At 44.8% G+C, this 21,853-nt stretch overlaps 1 protein-coding gene across 4 annotated transcripts in view; it reads left to right on the top strand.

Annotated features, from left to right (window-relative positions):
• The window catches only part of LPAR1 (lysophosphatidic acid receptor 1), a 273,989-nt gene that overhangs the window by 218,397 nt on the left and 33,739 nt on the right, over positions 1-21,853 (top strand). For all 4 annotated transcript variants that reach the window (XM_073552441.1, XM_073552443.1, XM_073552442.1 and 1 more), the window contains one exon: positions 3,827-4,574. In XM_073552441.1, coding sequence (XP_073408542.1) covers positions 3,827-4,574 — 748 coding nt within the window. The remainder of the gene's footprint in view (positions 1-3,826; positions 4,575-21,853) is intronic.

Raw genomic sequence — 21,853 nt, 5'->3', positions numbered from 1 at the left:
AAGAGACCATTTTAGAGTCCCCCACGGATCATCTTTGATCACAAAGGACGCTTAGTGCTAAATTAAAGCATTCCGTTGTTCACTTTGCACAGCAAACTTGAAGAACGTGAACTGGAACAAAATGAACTAGTCACAATTTTTAGAATTTTGATGTCACAGCTTGGGTTAGTAAAGAACAAGGAATCTTTCTCTCTTGGTCAAAGAACTTACTATTCACTTTTCTCTAGCTTTCCGTATAATCCTGTTAACAACATATTCCACCACGAGCTCCAAAAAAAATTATGTCAAGTTGAATAAGGATCTCAACTGGGTCTACCCTTGTTTGGACCTCTGTGTCTTGGTCATCTAGTCCCACATTTGTACTAGTGGGAATTCCTCTATACCATCTGTTTGCCTATGACGTGGCCACAATAGTTGACTAATAAACATTGGTTTGGTTTCTTCTGGTCATAAACTCTTTTATCTTCTTTTCTTCTACAAGCTTCTAATGCTTTGGGCAGCAAATACCAGGTGTTTCTTTTATAATTTGGAACATAGATGGGAGGGGATACTGAGCCAGACAATTTGCAAAGTGTCACTTTACGCTAAACAAAAAGCTTTCATCAGCTTTGGTGGTGTGACCATTTATTAAAGCCACTCTCCAGCATTCTTTTTTTAACTTTATTTTGCCAGCGGAGTGGTTTCACAAATTTTAAGTTCCCAGCCCCTAGTAATACACTTCTGTCTTCTTCTGTTCTCCGCGCTGCTCCAGTCATCTTCTAGTTGTAACTAGCTGGATGGCTTGCAGTGTTTTCTGGATGAGCCGGAGGTCACTTCTCTATGTCTGAGAGTCCTAAAAAGGCTCTCATAGACTTGCTTTGAGATCTTGTGTCTGTTGGCTCTGACTCATTTAGGAGCTGTGGTCACACATGGTGGAATGGGACCGGAGATTGGCATGAGAGAAGAGCCGGAGGAAGAGGCTGGTAAGTGTTTTACTGGGAACAGTGAACGGACATTAGTGATACCACTCTGGTGATGAAATGAAAGAAATAAAAGAACACTGGAGTGGTGCTTTACGTGATGGAGGTAAATGCACAGGACACTGAAAGAGAACCTGTCCAGTCCACCAATGATTTTAAACTGCCACCTTAATGCTTTAAAGCCATATTTCTGCATTAAGTGTTCTTGATGTTCTAAAAAAACTTTCATATGTGTCAAAGAAACAAGTTATATAGGTGCTGCTTATTGTATTCAAATTTGCCAGGACTAGTCCGGCGGAGCAGCTACTGACCCAGTTTGGACCAGTGACTTTCCCACCTCGGCATGCACAAATAAAGCCTGGGATATGCTTTCCTTTATTACAAAAGCCAAGGCGGCAAACATGTTGTGCGTGTACACAAGGTTCTTGGGACTGGGAGACGCCCTGAGCAGTGTAGAGAATGAAGCCATTTTAGTCTGGGTGAGTAGACACCATGCTGGACTAGTCCTGATTACATGGAATCTGTCAGCAGGCTTTTGCTACATAATCTGAAAGAACTATGATGTAGTGCAGTGGTCTCCAACCTTTTTTGCACCAGGGACCAGCTTGAACCAAGACCATTCTTCCATGGCCTGGCAGGGTGGGGATGGAGGTGTGACAGGGGCGGGGCTTTGGTCATAAGGGGGTGGGGCTATAGACGCGGTTGTAGTTTAGCAGTGCATACTTATCATTTAATTATAACATTTTTAATGTGACTCAACTCACCATAGGTTTTGAATGAGTGGGAGCACCTGGCTTGTTTCTCTGTTTCAGTGGGAGCACCGGCTACTTCTACTGATGACCGTCACTGCTAATGATGATTGGAACCTACAAGGAAATGGAGCATTGAGCACTTAAGAAACATTGTACTGGAGTACTGTACATGCTGATTATTTTCTAATCATCAGAAAATGTATGTGTGGTTCCCCCCGTCCTGTGCAGCTCTGTGTGGCTCCCCCTGTTGTATGCATGGCTCCCCTGTGCCATCCTGTATACATGGCTCCGCTCCCACTCTCCCTCCCTTGTATACATGGCTCCGCTCCCACTCTCCCTCCCCTGTATATATGGCTCCGCTCCCAGTCTCCCGGCCTCCCCTGTATATATGGCTCCGCTCCCAGTCTCCCGGCCTCCCCTGTATATATGGCTCCGCTCCCAGTCTCCCGGCCTCCCCTGTATATATGGCTCCGCTCCCAGTCTCCCGGCCTCCCCTGTATATATGGCTCCGCTCCCAGTCTCCCGGCCTCCCTTGTATATATGGCTCTGCTCCCAGTCTCCCTCCCTTGTATATATGGCTCCGCTCCCAGTCTCCCTCCCTTGTATATATGGCTCCGCTCCCAGTCTCCCTCCCTTGTACTGTATATATGGCTCCGCTCCCAGTCTCCTGGCCTCCCCTGTATATATGGCTCCGCTCCCAGTCTCCCTCCCTTGTATATATGGCTCCGCTCCCAGTCTCCCTCCCTTGTATATATGGCTCCGCTCCCAGTCTCCCTCCCTTGTATATATGGCTCCGCTCCCACTCTCCCTCCCTTGTATATATGGCTCCGCTCCCACTCTCCCTCCCCTGTATATATGGCTCCGCTCCCAGTCTCCCGGCCTCCCTTCTATATATGGCTCCGCTCCCAGTCTCCCGGCCTCCCTTGTATATATGGCTCTGCTCCCAGTCTCCCTCCCCTGTATATATGGCTCCGCTCCCACTCTCCCTCCCCTGTATATATGGCTTCGCTCCCAGTCTCCCGGCCTCCCTTGTATATATGTATATGGCTCCACTCACACTCTCCCTCCCCTGTGTATATGGCTCCGCTCCCACTCTCCCTCCCCTGTGTATATGGCTCCGCTCCCACTCTCCCTCCCTTGTATATATGGCTCTGCTCGGCTCCCCCATCATACTTACCCTCACATCGCTGACCTTCCTTCCCGTCGCTGAACTTCCCTCCCTGCATCTCGCGGCGCTTCAGCTCCTATGCGGAGCGGTCACGTGCTACTCATTAAGGTCTATGAATATGGACGCCACGCCTATGGGAGATGAGTGGCGTCCATATTCATGACCTTAAATGAGCGGTACACTTGACAGCTCAGCGCTGGATGAAGCCACCGCGGGATGCAGGGTGAGTATCAGCTGCTGCACCGCCGCCGGCTCCCCTTCTGTCCGCAGACCGGCAAGGGCACTGCAACGGCCTGGTGCTGGGCCGCGGACCGGTGGTTGGGGATATATTCACTGCTACAGTTCTATAAGAGCTCAAAATGTTGAGCCCTCTGTAACTCCATCCATGCCACTGTTTGGCCGCTTTCTGTGTACATAGTATAGTGGCTGAAAACTTGTGGAGGAGTTGGACTTGAATGCACGAGACACCTAGTCCTCTAGTGATAATCTCCTGCTGATAAAACACTGACTTTTTGAAACAGCAAGTAAGTGAAACATCACTGTACTCAAGATCTTTGCCCCTACATCATGCTGCTTTCAGATTACATAACAAAAACCTGGTGACAGATTCCCTTTTGTATTCAAACAACGAGTGGCGCTATGAGTTGTTTTTTTGATACACATGTACATATAAGCTCTAAAGCATTACATTGGCAGTTTAAAAGGCATCAGCACACCTAACGAGCTCCCTTTAAATTTCATATTCAATTTCAGAAAAAATAAAGGCATCCAGTGTTTATGATGGGCAAAGAACATGGCTAAAATTATTATCTTGCTGTGCATAATAAGGTGGAAGATGGAATAGACTTCTATTTTCTCCAGTAATAATGACTCAATGAGTATATTTATTATATGTGTGGTCTGCATGTTTGATCATTTATATATTTTTATTGTTTCTCTTCTAACAGACTTCTTCAGTGAGTGAGCACCAGTGCTACTACAATGAAACAATAGCTTTCTTCTACAACCGAAGCGGAAAACCTCTTGCCACCGAATGGCACACTGTCAACAAGCTAGTGATGGGACTTGGCATCACTGTATGTATATTCATCATGTTAGCCAACTTACTGGTTATGGTGGCTATTTATGTGAATCGGCGTTTCCACTTTCCTATTTATTACTTAATGGCCAATTTGGCCGCTGCAGACTTTTTTGCAGGACTAGCTTACTTTTATCTAATGTTTAATACGGGTCCTAACACTAGAAGATTGACTGTAAGCACATGGCTACTCCGACAGGGTCTGATTGACACTAGCTTGACCGCCTCTGTAGCCAATTTGCTTGCCATCGCAATAGAGAGGCACATCACAGTATTCAGAATGCAGTTGCATACACGAATGAGCAACAGAAGAGTGGTTGTGGTGATAGTGGTCATCTGGACTATGGCAATCGTGATGGGGGCAATACCAAGCGTTGGATGGAATTGTATCTGCGACCTTGAGCACTGTTCCAATATGGCTCCTCTCTACAGTGATTCCTACTTGGTCTTCTGGGCTATTTTCAACTTGGTCACTTTCGTGGTTATGGTGGTTCTCTACGCGCACATATTTGTGTATGTCAGGCAGAGGACAATGAGGATGTCAAGGCACAGCTCTGGTCCCAGGAGAAACCGTGATACTATGATGAGCCTTCTGAAAACCGTGGTCATTGTTTTAGGTAAGTGTACTCATGTTTCTGAGCAGTAATTTATTGAAGATGTTTAGTGGAATGTTTCCATTATTTTGTGGTTTTGAAGGTCTGTATTCTACAGCACCTGAAGGACAACAGGAGATCATGGACGGATATTGTAAGATTGATGTATGTATTGTAGAGCTAGGTATTCCTAATCAGGAGCAAGTTATCCATCTGTAAACCTATTTTTTATGATGAAATACAATGTACAAAGATTTCCAACTTGGGCTAAATACTGTATATGCTCACATCTGCTCCATTCATTCTTATTGGAAGTGCCAAACACCAGTCGAGCACAGTGCTTGGCTATCTCCAGCAGTGCCATTGACAATGAATGAAGTAGATGTGCACATGCTCAACCTCCGCTCCATTCAGACGGGCTCTTTAGAGTAACGTACTTGGGATCAGTGGTGGTCTCCACTCTAGTACCACCAGTGAAGTGGAAGTTAGCACCTATCCTTTAGAGAATAACTTCCAATTTTCATACAATCCCTTTAATATAATAAACGCAGCCAAATCGTTTTCCTGGGCTGTCTGGTCAAATTCTCATGTCAATGTTTTGCAAGAGAGGACACCGATTAAATACAGGTGGCTATGTGTGCTATCCATTCACTTCACAAACTCATTCATAGAAATGTTTAGATTTGGGCCATGAGTCTAACCTGTGAGTTGGACATGAAGCCCCCCCTATAGATTAGAATAAAGTCGTCAGAACCTGCTGATTTCGATGGTTTGTTTGACAATCCTATGTGTAAAGGTCCCCCTGGACAGATGATTGTTGGGAAAGTTAAATATTCAACTTGTCCAATTTTTTTGAACTGCAGATGCTTTTGATTTCCCTGAAATAGCCACAGTCAGAGATGACTGTCAGCTACTCTCTCATAGGAAACACAGGAGTGCTCAGCGGTACCAGAGAGATGGCTATCAGCTGACAAAGCATCTAAGGTGTAAGGAGGGACTTTTCTGATTTCCTATAGCAGTGTGCATGACATGAGAAAGAAGATAGAAATCACCAATATCCTAATGCTTTAGTTGATCTTACCTTGTGCATACAAAATAATAATGAAAATACCCACAAAATCACAAAGTTTGCAGATGACTAAAGGAATTTTCCAGTACTTGCATATTGATAACCCATTGCTAATTAAATCGATATTGTCCAAATATCAAACCATGGCACTTCCAAGCTTATACTGTAAATCCATAGGACAGCTATTAAAACCGACACTAAGAAGAAGAGAACCATATACTATTAATTATTTTTATTCCCCGTATTGAATCTTGGATTCCCTATTTGTGATTATTTAATATTTTTTTTCCTGTCTTGCATATACCTACTATGTGCAGCTATACTTTTTGTTCCCCTCTTATTAATTGGATAGTACCAGTGGTTGGTGTCCCCTTTATTTTGGGGTATATCTATTGTGATTATATAGAAGTAGCATTTTATGGATTTTTAATGTTTGAATAAATAAAAATAATTTTAATAGTATATGGTTCTCTTCTTCTTAGTGACAGTTTTAATAGCTGTCCTATGGATTTATAACCCATTGCTAAGCAAGGTTATCAATATCCGATCTATGGAGGTCTGAATCCTCCACTCTCAGTTGATACTTAGTTTGGTTCGGTGTTGAGAGTCAGAACACCACAATTTATTCAAAGTAATCTGAGTTACAGAAGCTCAGAACCCTATGACAAATAATAATGATCTTTATATAGCGCCAACATATTTTGCAGTGCTTTAACCGTTCATACACAATTCATAAGTAACAACGTTCAAAATAATACAATAATTAAAGCAAAATAAGATGTCCCTGCTCGTGAGAGCTTACAATCTACAATGAGGTGGGGGAGATACAAAGTACAGGTGTCTATTAACAATGATGTATATACAGTGATGGTCCAGCCATCTTGAGGGAGTGGGGGATAGATAAAGGCTGCATGTGCTAGTCATCAGCCAGTATTTGTGGTGCTATTGGGTGCGGTGGCGTTTAATGGAGGGTTATTCTCAGATAGTGAATGGGCTGTACAAGCGCACACACACATGTCTTGAGAGAGTGTCTAAAAATGTGTAAGTTGTGGATAGTCCTGATTGCAAAGTGTACAAAACTTTACTGTTTCGACTTCAGACACTGAAAGACCGGCTGCTGTGGCTCTAGTCAGTAGCTGAGTGGTGGTGATGTTGGACCTCCACTAATCTGACATTGATGACATATGATAAGGATATGTCTCGCTATTGTTAGTCTCTGAAACCCATTTAAACAAGCAAATGACTACAATATCTGCATTTCCCTTGGCACTAACTCCGTATGTTGCACTGCGCAGTTACCACCGTACATGAAAGGTATGGCCTATTGCTGTGAAATAGTCAATTTAATACTTTATTTCCTGAACATCTGCAGGAAGTCCCTTTTTTTTTTTTTTTTACATTTCTCTTTTCTTGTAGTTATAATGTGCAAGTTATATTAAATTCCTAAATGTTTCAAAAAATTATACAAATTACCCATGTGCCATATACATTAATATATATATATATATATATATATATATATATATATATATATATATATATAATTTGTGTTCCTTGGTACACTTTTGATGCAACAGTGATCAGTTCTGTCATTACTGGGGTCCGTGAATGTGATTAAACTTCTCTTCGTATTAGCTACCCCAGGAAACAAAGGACAAAGTTAAATTCAGTCTTTTTAGAGAAGTTCTTTCAGCCATCAGTTCTGCTAATGTTGTAAAAGGGTAAAAGAAAATTGACAAAAAATGATGGTTATTCAAAGGTAATCTTCATGGATTTGCATTTACATGGCTTTCACAGATGTATCTTTATACTTTGTAGGAAGGCCGTTTAGTAAATGTCCGCCTTTGTTTAGCTACCACCATAGTGATATTAGTAACAGGGCGTATTGTTGTGCTGGTGAATAAGATGACCCCAGCAAGCTAAGCGGAGAAACTGGGATTAGGCACCGGGCGTCATCTATTTAGTAGTTCCAAGATGACATAAGGCAGTTCAATGAGCTGCTATGATTTGTCCGCACTGGTATATCACATGTACAACTAAACTTTGTGTGCCATCCGTGGTTTTAGCTTGATGAGTCAGATCTCCCTAGCACTTTATTCAGCTGTATAATGTCACAATCCATTATTTATTGACTTCATGTTTTGCAGCGCTTTACAGACATTATCATCCCTGTCCCCATTTGGTCCCACAATCTAAATTCCCTATCAGTATGTCTTTGGAGTGTGGGAGGAAACCGGAGAACCCGGAGGAAAGTCCCACAAACACGGGGAGAGCATACAGACCCCTTGCAGATGTTGTCCTTGGTGGGATTTAAATCAAGGACCCCAGTTCTGCCAAGCAAAAGTGCTAATCACAGAGCCGTCATGCTGCCATCCGTCCATTATATAGCTTTTAAATGGCATCTGACCACTTTCAAGACACATCTGTCCTACTGAATAGGTGTATTCCACATGAAGTGCCTCCACTGGAGCATCTGTTCTCAAATCCTGACACTGTCCGATCAGTACTAACAGAGGCAGACTATATAGGAACACTATGGGAATTGTAATGCCAAGATGTCAATTTAATTATACGTTTCCAGAAAGTTTAACAGGGCTTATGGAAACATCCGCACAAATCGGTCTGAACACAGATGGCTAATAGACGGACAGGCCGCAAGTCTCCATGAGCCCTAACAATGCATTTCACAGTTCTGAGGGTTTCAGATCTTGCTAGTAAAACAAACCTGTCAGGCGAGCTGGTCGGCCGACTGCGCTTACAATGTGCACAGAATAGGGCGGCACGGTGGCTCAGTGGTTAGCGCTGCAGCCTTGCAGCGCTGGGGTCCTGGGTTCGAATCCCACCAAGGACAACATCTGCAAGGAGTTTGTATGTTCTCCCCGTGTTTGCGTGGGTTTCCTCCGGGTACTCCGGTTTCCTCCCACATTCTAAAGACATACTGATAGGGAATTTAGATTGTGAGCCCCATCGGGGACAGTGATGATAATATGTGCAAATTGTAAAGCGCTGCGGAATATGTTAGCGCTATATAAAAATAAAGATTATTATTATTATTAATCCTCTTTAATTGATTGTGCTGTGCAGATAGACTGTCATTGTTCTTGGCAGCACATCTGATTACACAGGATAATGCGCGGACGAGAACGATAATTTCCAAGCATGCTTAAATCTTTTCGCTTGATGACCCAAAGCGTTTTTGCGGTGCTCGTTCGTCGAGTGACTGATTATCGCAAAAAAAGTTCCTAAGAATTGTGCAGTATTAATGCTTCCTTACACATTAGCTTGTCTGATGATCATGCCTAAATAACTATAAAAGAGATGCGATAGCACGATTGAGTGGAGGGGAGATCAGAAAAGTTGAAGTTTTGTCTTTTGTTTTTCTTGTTCAAAAAATAATCTGCATGTTGTCTGAAGCAAAAGCCATTTAAGTTGCCATTCCAAGGTCCTCAGCCCCTTTCCCCACCACACTGGAGCTGCATGTTGTGATATGAAGTAATTTAACTGACATACAGTATTGTGGGAGGCCGGGGCACAGGAGCTGTGCCTATGATATCAGCAGGAGGTGCCAGCTGTAGTACACACCCAACATGTCATTTAACTCCTTAGATGTCCCGTACCATCTATTTGCTGTAGACACCCAACTATACATATCTTCTCCTGACATCACCCTGCATTACTACAAAATGCCAGGAATTGTCTGTCCACTGTCTCTAACATAATGTTCTTCTGTGTGAATCTCTCCAAAACCAAACTTTTCATGTTTCCTCCTTCTGTTAACCTACCTATACCCTATAGAGCAATTTTCTTGGGTGTTTCAACCATAACTCCCAAACAGCACGCTCCCTATCTTGGGTTCACATTTAACACAGAACTTTTTTTATTGTCTACTAGCTGAAGAGCCCGGGGCTGCCCGGGCATAGTAATTAACTATGGTTAGTTATAACAAATTATTTATGCAAATTGTCTCTTCAGAAAGGAAGAGGACTAGAACTCTAGTGCCACCTATTGGAAGTAGCAATCCTAAAAGTCAATGTCGACCCTTTAACGAGCCTTGCTTCATGACTTAGGATAAAAGCCAAGCCAGAATCTCAATTTGCAGACACTGTGTTTCGGGGTACTGCCCCTCGTCAGTGCAAAGTGTGAGATCTGGTTTGGCTGTGAGAAAGGCGTCTGACCGATATCCAAGAAATATAATTTCTCCTTGCGGAGAATGACATGCTAAGCATGTCGAGATGAGGAGACAATTGTGGCTTTAAGTCTCCTCATCTCGACATGCTTAGCATGCACTGACGAGGGGCAGTACCCCGAAACACAGTGTCTGCAAATTGAGATTCTGACTTGGCTTTTATCCTAAGTCATGTGACAAGGCTCGTTAAAGGGTCAACATTGACTTTTAGAATTGCTACTTCCAATAGGTGGCACTAGAGTTCTAGTCCTCTTCCTTTCTGAAGAGACTATTTGCATAATTAGCATATTTTCCAGAGGAGCATTGTGGCTTTAAGTCTCCTCATCTCGACATGCTTAGCATGTCATTCTCCGCAAGGAGAAATGATACTACTTGGATATCGGTCAGATGCCTCTCTCACAGCCAAACCAGATCTCACACTTTGCACTGATGAGGGGCAGTACCCCGAAACAGTGTCTGCAAATTGAGATTCTGGCTTGGCTTTTATCCTAAGTCATGTAACAAGGCTGGTTAAAGGGTCGACATTGACTTTTAGGATTGCTACTTCCAATAGGTGGCACTAGAGTTCTAATCCTCTTCCTCTTTGAAGAGACAATTTGCATAATTAGCATATTTCCCAGACGAGCATTGCAGCTTTAAGTCTCCTCATCTCGACATGCTTAGCATGTCATTCTCCGCAAGGAGAAATAATACTTCTTATAATAAATTATAATGATTATATCTATATACCGGGTGAGTCATAAAGGACGGATGTATTTGAAGTGGCTATAACTCACCACCAGGTGGAGGTAGAGATGTGCGGGAGGCGGGGTTATGTTTGTGAGGTGAAAGCATTGTTTTTATTTTAGTTTCAGTTTAAGCTATGGTGCCGTGGACGATAGAACATCGCGTTTTTGCATACGACAGTTTTGTCAAGAATAATGAGTGTATCACAGCCGTTCAGCGTGAGTTTCGGCGTCATTTCAATATTCACAGAAATCAAGCTGTTCCCGCTCGTAACACTATCCTACGTTGGGTTGAAGCACTCCGTACACGAGGTACACTAATGAACAAACGACCACCGGGGGCTCCACGAACGGCACGTACCCCTGAAAATGTGGAACGCGTCAGCAAGCCATGCTGCGTAGTCCGAGTCGATCTGCTCGGAAACATTCTTTAGAACTTGCCCTCAGTAATCGTACAGTAAGGCGTATTTTGCATTTAGACCTGCATTTCCATCCCTATAAATTGGCCATTGTGCAACAGTTGGAGCGCGGGGATTATGCAGCGCGACTGAAGTTCGCACATGAGATGGAAGCAATTATTGAGCAAAACGACAACCTTATTTTATTCATGAGTGATGAAGCTCATTTCCATGTCAATGGCATGGTTAATCAGCAGAACTGCCGTTATTGGGCCTATGAAAATCCGAAAGAATTACATGAACGACCGCTGCACAGCCCTAAGGTAACGGTGTGGTGCGCTATGGGCAAATATGGCGTGATCGGTCCGTACTTTTTCGAAGGCGATAATGGCAATACTGTTACCGTGAACTCACAACGTTATATCGCCATGATAAATAACTTCTTTGTTCCTGAGTTACGACGGCAACATATCCCCATCTCTAGTGTGTGGTTTCAACAAGATGGGGCAACGGCCCACACATCCGGAGCAACAATGAACGTTCTTCGCCCTCTCTTCCCTGGTCGCATCATTTCCAGGTTTGGCGATATTAATTGGCCTCCTAGGTCCCCAGACCTGTCCATGTGCGATTATTACTTATGGGGTCACCTCAAATCACGTGTATACAAGCTTAAGCCTCGATCATTACAAGAACTGAAGGAAGCTATTCGAGTGGAAGTTGCCCAAATCGACAGAGTTGTGTTGGAACGTGTTGATGCCAACTTCCAAGAATGCCTTTGGAAATGCATCACTGATAATGGCCACCACATGGCAGATGTTGTTTTCCACACTTGAATTTGTCAAATATTTGTCAGTATACGTAACCAAATCTGTGAATACATTTATATTTAATAAATATTTAACGATTTTATGATTAGTTTAAAAACGTCCGTCCTTTATGACTCACCCGGTATAAAGCTGACTGTATTGCCCCGCCCATTCCGCATAGCCACATTCACTATAATATCCCACATCATCCCATCAGCCAGCGCCACCGGACTACTACCCCTAATATCCCACATCATCCCGTCAGCCAGAGCCACCGGACTACTACCAATAATATTCCACATCATCCCGTTAGAGCCAACGGACTACTACCCCTAATATCCCACATCATTCCGTCAGAGCCACTGGACTACTTCCCCTAATATCCCACATCATCCCGTCAGCCAGAGCTACTGGACTACTACCCCTAATATCCCACATCATCCCATCAGAGCTGCCAGACTACTACCCCTAATGTCCCACATCATCCCGTCGGCCAGAGCCACCGGACTACTACCCCTAATAGCCCACATCATCCCATCAGCTTGGGGTCAGAACCAGAGCGCTGTGGATTTGCCCTGATTTTCGTACCAATGATCCCTTTAATAGTAGCCTGGGGTAAGAACCACAGCGCTGATTGGAACGGTCCTAACTTCCATACCGGGGATCCCTTTAAGAGAGGCCTGGCATCAGAACAAAAGAGCTGGATGGATTTGCCCTGACTTCCATACCAATGATCCCTTTAATAGAAGCCTGGGGTCAGAACCAAGGAGCTGAGGGATTTGCACTATCTTCCATACCGGAGATCCCTTTGAGAGTGGCCTGGGGTCAGTACCAAAGCGCAGAGTGGATTACTTCTATACTGGGAATCCCTTTAAGAGACCCTGGGATCGGAAACAGAGTGCTTAGTGGAATTGCCCTAACTTCCATACCAATGATCCCTTTAAGAGACCCTGGGGTCAGAACCACAGCGCTGAGTGGAACGGTCCTAATTCCATACTGGGGATCCCTTTAAGAGAGGCCTGGGGTCAAAACCAAAGCGCTGGATGGATTTGCCATGACTTCCATACCAATGATCCCTTTAAGAAAGGCCTGAGGTCAGTATCAGAGCGCTGAGGGATTTGCCGTAACTTCCATACTGGAAATCCCTTTAAGAGGGAAGATGTGCCTGTGGGATGGAGGATGTGTGATGGGTATATGGGCACGGGAGGGGGGATTCATTTCTGTCGTGCTCTATCTCTATGCTCCTTTCTGAGAGGCAGACAATGGCTGGGAGCTTATGTTCCCGGGGATGCTAGATTTCTCCCACCATGTCAGTGTCTGCTGAGGTATTGTCGAGTGGGAAAACTGTTGTTCACATCAACCAATCACAGCTCAGCCTCTTTTAAACAGCTCTGTTGAAATGAAAGATTCTTAGTGATATATTTTAGATATCTCATCACTCACTTGTGTCACCTAGATCTAAAAAACATCTCTGGTATCTGACCTTTTCTCACCTTTGAAACCGCAAACACTATTACTGTAATTCCTTTTTGCCGCCTGGACTACTGCAACTCTCTGATTGGTTTCCATCTACCAAACTTTCTCCTCTTCAATCTGTTCTAAATGTGGCAGCCAGAATCATATTCTGACCAGCCATTACACCGATGCCTCCACTTTGTGCCAGTCATAACACTGGTTGCCCATCCACTACAGATTACAGTATAAACTCTTCACACTCACCCACAAAGCTCTCCACATTTCCGCACCACCATACATCTCCTTCCTCACCTCTATCTATCACCCTAACAAGTGCTCTCTTTTCTGGGACTGTTTGAAAGATTAACATCCTCCATAATCCGAACCTCTCACTGCCATCTGTAAGACTTCTCTCATGCTGCAACATTTTTCTGGAATGCACTACATCAGAAGATCCAATTAATACCTAGCCCCCACATTTTTAAGCGTGCATTAAAAACACATCTATTTAGGCAGACTTATCACTGTATTTCACTAATTTAACTCTCCCCTGTTCCCACTTCTAATTTTTCCACAGAATCTCGTCTCTTATTCTTCTGTCTCAACATCTTCCATGCACCCAATAGCTCTTGACCAAAGAAAGTCTGCTTGCCACTCCTATATATGGTGCACAGATATGATTCCACAGTTAATAAAAATAGAATTCAGCACTCCAAAGTAGGTGCAAAGGTAATCCACTGTTTGTAATGTTAAGTTTCGGCCTCTATTGGTCTTCTTCAGAACATAATACTGCTCAGTACAGACAGTGACTTTGAATGCAAGAGAACCTTAGAGTGGTATATGAGCCTTAAGCCCAAAAATGGTGCTAGGGAAGAGCACAACTGTGCTTATGGAATGGACATGCAATAAAAGTTTGTTACCGTTATACCTACTTTTTTGTGCCGAATTATATTTTTATTAACTTGGGATGAGCGCGTATACTCGTTAGGATTCGGTACTCAGCGAGTAATGCAGTACTCGAATCCTGGCGAGTAAATTTCACTACTAGTCTCGCAATATTTGGCCCAGCACAGTCCCCGCATAGCCCGGCACAGTCTAGCATAGCCCGGCACAGTCCCCGCACAGCCCGGCACAGTCCCCGCACAGCCCGGCACAGTCCCCGCACAGTCCCCGCACAGTCCCCGCACAGTCCCCGCACAGTCCCCGCACAGTCCCTGCACAGTACCAGCACAGTCCCTGCACAGCCCGGTGCAGTCCCCACACAGTCCAGAACAGCCCCGCACACACTCAGCCCATTACTCGCATTTCCCATAGACTTACATTGGACTCGCTACTCGTTACGAGTACCCGAATATTAGGAGCTACTCATAACGAGTACAGCGAGTCCGAATATTTCACTACTCGCTCATCCCTATTATTAACTCAATGTCACTTGGTAAGTGTCCTTGGGCAGATACTGGTTGATGACCGGATCATGCAACTTTATATCATAACCCCTATTTATTATAATGATGGCTGGACCATACATGACAAGCACGTTCTACCTATTGTATCTCCCACCCACCCCCATTTCCTTATAGATTGAAAGCTTCTTAGCATGTCCCTCACTCCTACTTTAACTGGTAACTGTGTTAATTAGTATTGTCTTTCTCTGTGCATGTTCCTGCTTAATTTTAAGTGCTGTGGAATATGTTGGCGTTCTATAAATGAAATGTATTATTATTAGATGTCAAGGTCAATTGTGACCATGGCATCTAAGAGTATAACCAAGGGAGGGGTCTCCCTTTTGTATCCTCATAGGAACCCCCTGGTTACTAATGGCTGTTAAGACTTCCGGGTGCCTAATAAAGGCCCCTTGGGCTATTATGGCCTCACTTAAGACAAGCCTCATACAGTTATAACTCCGAAGTAATAAAAAAGGTGAAACCATAGTAGAGGTAGGAGATTAGTCTTGTAAATGTAGAAAAAAATGATTATACTTTCCTGTAAAAAAAAAAAAAAAAATGAAATACTGAAGTAGGTGGTATCATAATGTTATTAGGACCGAATTAATTCTTCAGCTATCCCTAGATTTCATGTGGTGCGTTGGATTTTTTTGTCTGAAGTTGTAGACCGTGACTTTAGGTTGTTCATGTAGATGCCTCCTCAGTACAGATGTGTGAAGATCTACCAATACTAGAAACTATTAGGACAACCTAAGCTCCTCCGATTGAATCGCAAACCTTGCAAGAGCTTGTAAGGAATGCCAAGGATGGTGTTCAGTTTTCCACCAGTTAGTTCCAAGTGAACATCTCTACTGTGGAATTGTGGCATACCACTGACATTAATGGCCAGCAGTCATTAAGTGCCAACCAATGTGACAACCAATAAAAATTGTTTTGTAAGACGCATTCTTTACATTATTTTCCAATTGCTATGTTTCCAGAAAGACTAAATAGCATGTTTTACAGCAGGAGGTATTTTTAGCTTGCATGCAAGTTCTGCTGGGTTTTGTTTTCAAATTGGTGGCTTCCTTTTCCTCTGGGCCAAGCCAGCCTGTGGTACAGAATCTGTGCTCGGAGCATGTCTGACTCTACATTGTATATAGCTAATGATTAATGACTAGCACTGAAATCATTTCTTATCTAAGAAAAGCTCCCATTTAGTAAACAATGCTTGTCTGAAATTATTCTGTTATTTATGACTGCATTAATAAGAAGTGGACTATGATCATTCCTTCAATATGTTCTTTTCTGTTAGTTTTAAGAGTTACTGCCAAAAAATGACAAGTTTTCCCACTTCTGTCGCTGGGGTCAGGGGCGGACACTGACATCTTGGGGCGGCAGCCCCTGTGCGAGAAGTACCGTATTTTTCGCATTATAAGACGCACCACAAATTTTGAGGAGAAAAATAAAAAAAAAACCTTTTTTTTAATAAAATGGTGGTGCCTCTTATAATCCAGGTGTCTTATTGCTTACCGGGGGTGGTGGCTGTGGTGAAGCGGGGTACCAGGGTCGCTGCTGGAGGAGGCAGGAGTGGGGTGATACTGCAGGCCGCAAGAAGGGATGAGAGAGTGCTCCGATGTGCAGCACGCTGCCAGGGGGGCTCGTGCTGCTGCCAGGGGGGCTCGTGCTGCTGCCAGGGGGGCTCGTGCTGCTGCCAGGGGGGCTCGTGCTGCTGCCAGGGGGGATCGTGCTGCTACAAGGGGGGCTCGTGCTGCTATCAGGGGGGCTTGTGCTGCTACCATGGGGGCTCATGCTGCTATCAGGGGGGCTTGTCCTGCTGCCAGGGGTCTGTGCTGCTATCGGGGGGGGGGCTTGTGCTGCTGCCAGGGGGGTCTGTGCAGCAGCCCGGGGCTCTGCTGACACTTTCCGGGAGTAGGACGCAGGGGTGTCCGGGCTTCTCCGGGTGTCCGTTGGCGCTGTGGGTGTTGCCGGGTGCCCAGCCGTGTCTCCACGTGCCCAGCGGTGTCTCCGGTTCCCATCCCGGGGCTCTGCCGACATTTTGCGACAGGCCAGAGCCCCGGGGCTCCCTCTCGGTTCCCTCTGTATTGGCTGGCTCTGGCAATATGGCGGCCGCCGCCGGGGAGGGCGCATGCACTGATGGTGACCGCTGGACTGAGATCTTGAGGGATGAGATTTCAGCGCTGAAATCTCATCCCTCGAGATCTCAGTTCCGAGATCACCATCAGCGCATGCGCCGTCCCCGGCGGCGGCCGCCGTATTGCCGGAGCCAGCCAATACAGAGGGAACCGAGAGGGAGCCCCGGGGCTATGGCCTGTCACAAAATGTCAACAGAGCCCCGGGATGGGAACTGGAGACACCGCTGGGCACGTGGAGACACGGCTGGGCACCAGGCGACACCCACAGCGCCGACGGACACCCGGAGACGCACGGACACCCCTGCGGCCTACACCCGATAACGTATATCCTCTTTGTAAGACGCACCCCCATTTTCCCCCCAAGTTTGGAGGAAAAAAAGTGCGTCTTACAGAGCGGAAAATATGGTATGTCTGGGGCCCCCCTTCTGTTATGGTTGCAAAGCTACAGATCATACATACTATGTGTGTATTAGAGTTGAGCGAAACGGGTCGGTCAAATTCAAAAGTCGCCGACTTTTGGTGAAGTCGGGTTTCGCCGATCGAAACCCGACCATAGCATGAGGTTGCCGACCCGCACGCCAAAGTCGCATTTCCCATCATGCTTCCAGCGCCTTTTCTCAGCCAATGATCAATGACGCACACTGTGAGCAACGTGATGACATGGGCAGTGGCCACCACCATCTTATATATGGCATTGCAGTGTTTGGCTGGCTTTGTGTGGCATCACAGTGGCTATAAAAGCCCTAAACGCCGACTGCCATCTTACTTCTGCCGATCTTAGCATAGGGAGAGGTTGCTGCTGCTCGTTCTCAATAGGGAGAGTGTTAGGCAGGAAAGAAAAAAAAAAATCTGCTTCTGCTGATAGCGATTTTCACTGTACAACACAACAGTTAAGGTACCGTCACATTTAGCGATGCACCAGCGATCCCGAACACGATACGACCCAGTCAGGATCGCTGGTGTATCGCTAAATGGTCGCTAGTGAGCTGCCACACAGGCAGATCTCACCAGCGACATAGCAGTGGTCGGCGGTCGTTACTTGCCTGTCAGATGCCGCGATGAAGACGTCCTCCCGCCCGCGTCCACGCGTCGCTCGTCGGCGCCAGCAGGAAGCCCAGCAGGAAGCGGCCGACGAGAAACGGCCCAGGATGTTCTCGCGCGATCAGCGATAACCAGCGGGGGAGCCAGTCGGAGGTAAGTATCACACATAGCGATATCGCTAGCAAGATCGCTGCTGCGTCACAAAATCGGTGATGCTTTAGCGATATCGCTAGCAATCTTGCTTAGTGTGACGGGGCCTTTAGTGTGCAGTGGAGGATATTTATGTGTGCAGCAGAGCTGGTGGTTATTACACTGTGTTCCAAATTATTATGCAAATGATATTTTTCTCTGATTTTCCTAAATAGTCAGTACAAATGACAGTCAGTCTAATAAAAGTCATCACCGGTTAGAGTATACATCAAATTTTATTGAAGAAACCTCCCAATAATAACAGTATAATCTCCAAAATGAATAAAAGCTCAAACTGCACTGTTCCAAATTATTAGGCACAGTAGAATTTCTAAACATTTGATGTTTTAAAGAACTGAAAATGCTCATTTGTGGGATTTGCAGCATTAGGAGGTCACATTCACTGAACAAAAAGGATATTTTGGAGTTAAATAGCTTAACAGGCCAAGTTACATGTTAACATAGGAACCCTTCTTTGATATCACCTTCACAATTCTTGCATCCATTGAAATTGTGAGTTTTTGGAGAGTTTCTGCTTGTATTTCTTTACATGAAGTCAGAATAGCCTCCCAGAGTTGCTATTTTGATGTGAACTGCCTCCCACCCTCATAGATCTTTTGCTTGATGATACTCCAAAGGTTCTCTATAGGGTTGAGGTCAGGGGAAGATGGTGGCCACACCATGAGTTTATTTCCTTTTATGCCCATAGCAGCCAATGACTCAGAGGTATTCTTTGCAGCATGAGATGGTGCATTGTCATGCAAGAAGATGATTTTGCTCCTGAAGGCACGTTTCTGCTTTTTATACCATGGAAGACAGCTGTCAGTCAGAAACTCTATATACTTTGCAGAGGTAATTTTCACACCTTCAGGAACCTTAAAGGGCCCTACCAGCTGTTTCCCCATGATTCCGGCCCAAAACATGACTCCTCCACCTCCTTGCTGACGTCGCAGCCTTGTTGGGACATAGTGGCCATCCACCAACCATCCACTACTCCATCCATCTGGACCATCCAGGGTTGCTCGACACTCATCAGTAAACAAGACTGTTTGAAAATTAGTCTTCATGTATGTCTGGGCCCACTGCAACCATTTCTGCTTGTGAGCACTGTTTAGGGGTGGCCGAATAGTAGATTTATGCACCACAGCAAGCCTTTGAAGGATCCTACACTTTGAGGTTCGAGGGACTCCAGAGGCACCAGCAGCTTTAAATATCTGTTTGCTGGTTTGTAATGGCTTTTTAGCAGTCACTCTCTTAATCCAATGAACTTGCCTGGCAGAAACCTTCCTCATTCTTCCTTTATCAGCACAAACATGTCTGTGCTCAGAATCAACCACAAATCTCTTAACAGTACAATGGTCACGTTTAAGTTTTTAGGAAATATCTAATGTTTTCATCTCTTGACCAAGGCATTGCACTATTTGATGCCTTTCAGCAGCAGAGAGATCCTTTTTAATTCATAAATTCTTTGAAACCTATGCCCTGCTTAATAATGTGAAACATCATTCTTAAGTAGCTTTCCTTTAATTGAGCTCACCTGGTAAACTAACTATCACAGGCATTTGAGTTTGATTTCAGTGATCCAAAGAGCCCTGATACACAATACCATCTATGAGTTTATTTGATAAACAAAAAATTACTTCTTTATGACACTTAAATCCAATTTGCATAATGATTTGGAACACAGTGTAGGCTGCCTTATAAGGCTACCTGATAGCTGCATTGCTGTGTGTACACTGCTGTGCAGACTTTTTTCAAAGCAAAAATACTTTTATTCCTTTTTTCTGCACAGTTAGCGAGCGTTCATTTTTTCACACACCGTATAGAGGTGTACGCTCTACACACTACCATGTACCGGCTGGTATCACGGACAAATACATGCTATCTGTGTGTGACTCCGTACAACGATAGACGGAGATTTTCATTTTTCCATCCATACACCATATAGAGCTGTCCGCTTGTCAAACAGTATCGCATATCTGCTGTTTGATTATGGTCAAATCGATACAGAGACAGCGTCTGTGTGTAACTCTGTTAAAATATAGACAGATAATTCAAATTTTCACTCCATATACCGTATAGAGCTGTCCGCTTGTCATACAGTACCATATCTCTGCTGGTATTTTTGGTACATTTTTCCAAACATGAGGAAGTCTGGTGGAAGAGGCCGCGTACGTGGGCGGTGGGGTGCAGCTGGTACTGATGGTGGTGGTGGGGCATCTGCTGGTTATGTCAAAATCACAATAGCAGCTAAGGCAGGAGGTGTTGAGCCGGCATCATCGTCTGGCACAAGAAGGCCTTTAAGGTTCCCTTTTCTGGGAGTAGGTAAACTGCTTTTAAAGCCGGAGCATCAGGAACAGGTTTTGGCTTACATTGCCGAAACGGCCTACAGCACTATTGCCTTCTCTTCTGAAGTTTCAAAAACTGCAAGCACTGAGTCGTCAGTGCAGGCTTCTGGTCAGGAACAACCCCTTTCCTTGTGTCCTTCACCCCCACCAAAAGTGAAGGATGCAGCAGACCACACTTCAGATTACTCCATGGAGCTGTTTTCACATACCATGTTGGGTTATCAAGTGAAAGCCTGAGTTCCCCAGTCCAACATGAATCAGAGAAGGAGTGCACTGATGCACAGCCACTTCTAGATGATTCTGCTGGTACATTCACCAACAGCACTACATTCCCCTTGCACTCTACAGAGCTAGAATCTGACTCTGATGAGACTTAGGTGCCCCTTCCCGCATACTATAGCACCTTACACAGTGACACAGAGGAAGGTGCTGATGAAAGTGCCGGTTCCCTGAGCAGATGGGGGGGGGGCATACTCGTGGGCGACAGCACTGGCACAGGGCCCCTCATAGTACGCAAAAGTGTCTCTGCTGGTGGGAGGGCCCACTCACCATCAGACACACCGGCGTACTATGAGGGGCCCTGTGCCAGTGCCATCGCCCTCGAGTGGGCCCCCCCTGCTTGCTCAGGGCCACAGCACTTGCAATACTTGCCTCTCCCTGCTCCACCGCCGTGACATCTTCCGCGTTTCCTGACAGTGACATTCAGGTCAGAGAGCGCGATGACATCACGTCTGTATGCCCTCTGCCTAAACAGTCCAAGTGCAGAGAGCTGGAAGATGTTGATGCTGAGGAGTCCAGAGTAGAGCAGTGCCCAACGAGGAGAGGTATTTATTTATTTTTTTAATGGTTGGGATCAATTTTTGGGGAGCACTATACACTGGAGAATGAGGTATGGGGCTCATCATACAATGGAGCATCATCCATGAGGCCCATCATATACTGGAGCATTCCAAATGGGGGACATCAGACACTGCAGCATCATTTATGGGGCCCATTATACACTGGAGCATTATAAATGGGGCCCATTATATATGGAGCATTATATGGGCCCATAAGACATTGGGGCATCATCCATGGGGCCCATGATTTACTGGAGCATTCTAAATGGGGCAGATTATATATGGAGCATTATTTGGGCCCATCATACACTGGAGCATCATTCATGGGGCCCATCTTATAATGGAAAAATCTAAATGGGGCTGATCAGACACTGGAGCAGCATCTATGGTGCCCATTATACACTGGAGCATTAAAAAAGGGGCCCATTATACTGTATATGTGTGTGTGTGTGTGTGTATATATATATATATATATATATATATATATATATATATATATATATATATATATATATATATATATATATATATATATAGAGCATTATTTGGGCCCATAAGACAGTGGAGCATCATCCATGGGGACCAACATATACTGTAGCATTATGTGGAGCTCATCATATATTGTATGGAACATAATATGGGACCAATAATTCTGTATGGAGAAATA

The sequence above is a fragment of the Dendrobates tinctorius genome, unplaced genomic scaffold, assembly GCF_039654945.1.
Source record: "Dendrobates tinctorius isolate UK_male_01 unplaced genomic scaffold, ASM3965494v1 ptg000191l, whole genome shotgun sequence".
NCBI classification, from domain to species: Eukaryota; Metazoa; Chordata; class Amphibia; order Anura; family Dendrobatidae; genus Dendrobates; species Dendrobates tinctorius.
The sequence above is the reverse complement of the archived record's forward strand: the minus strand, read 5'-3'. Positions and strand labels throughout refer to the sequence as shown.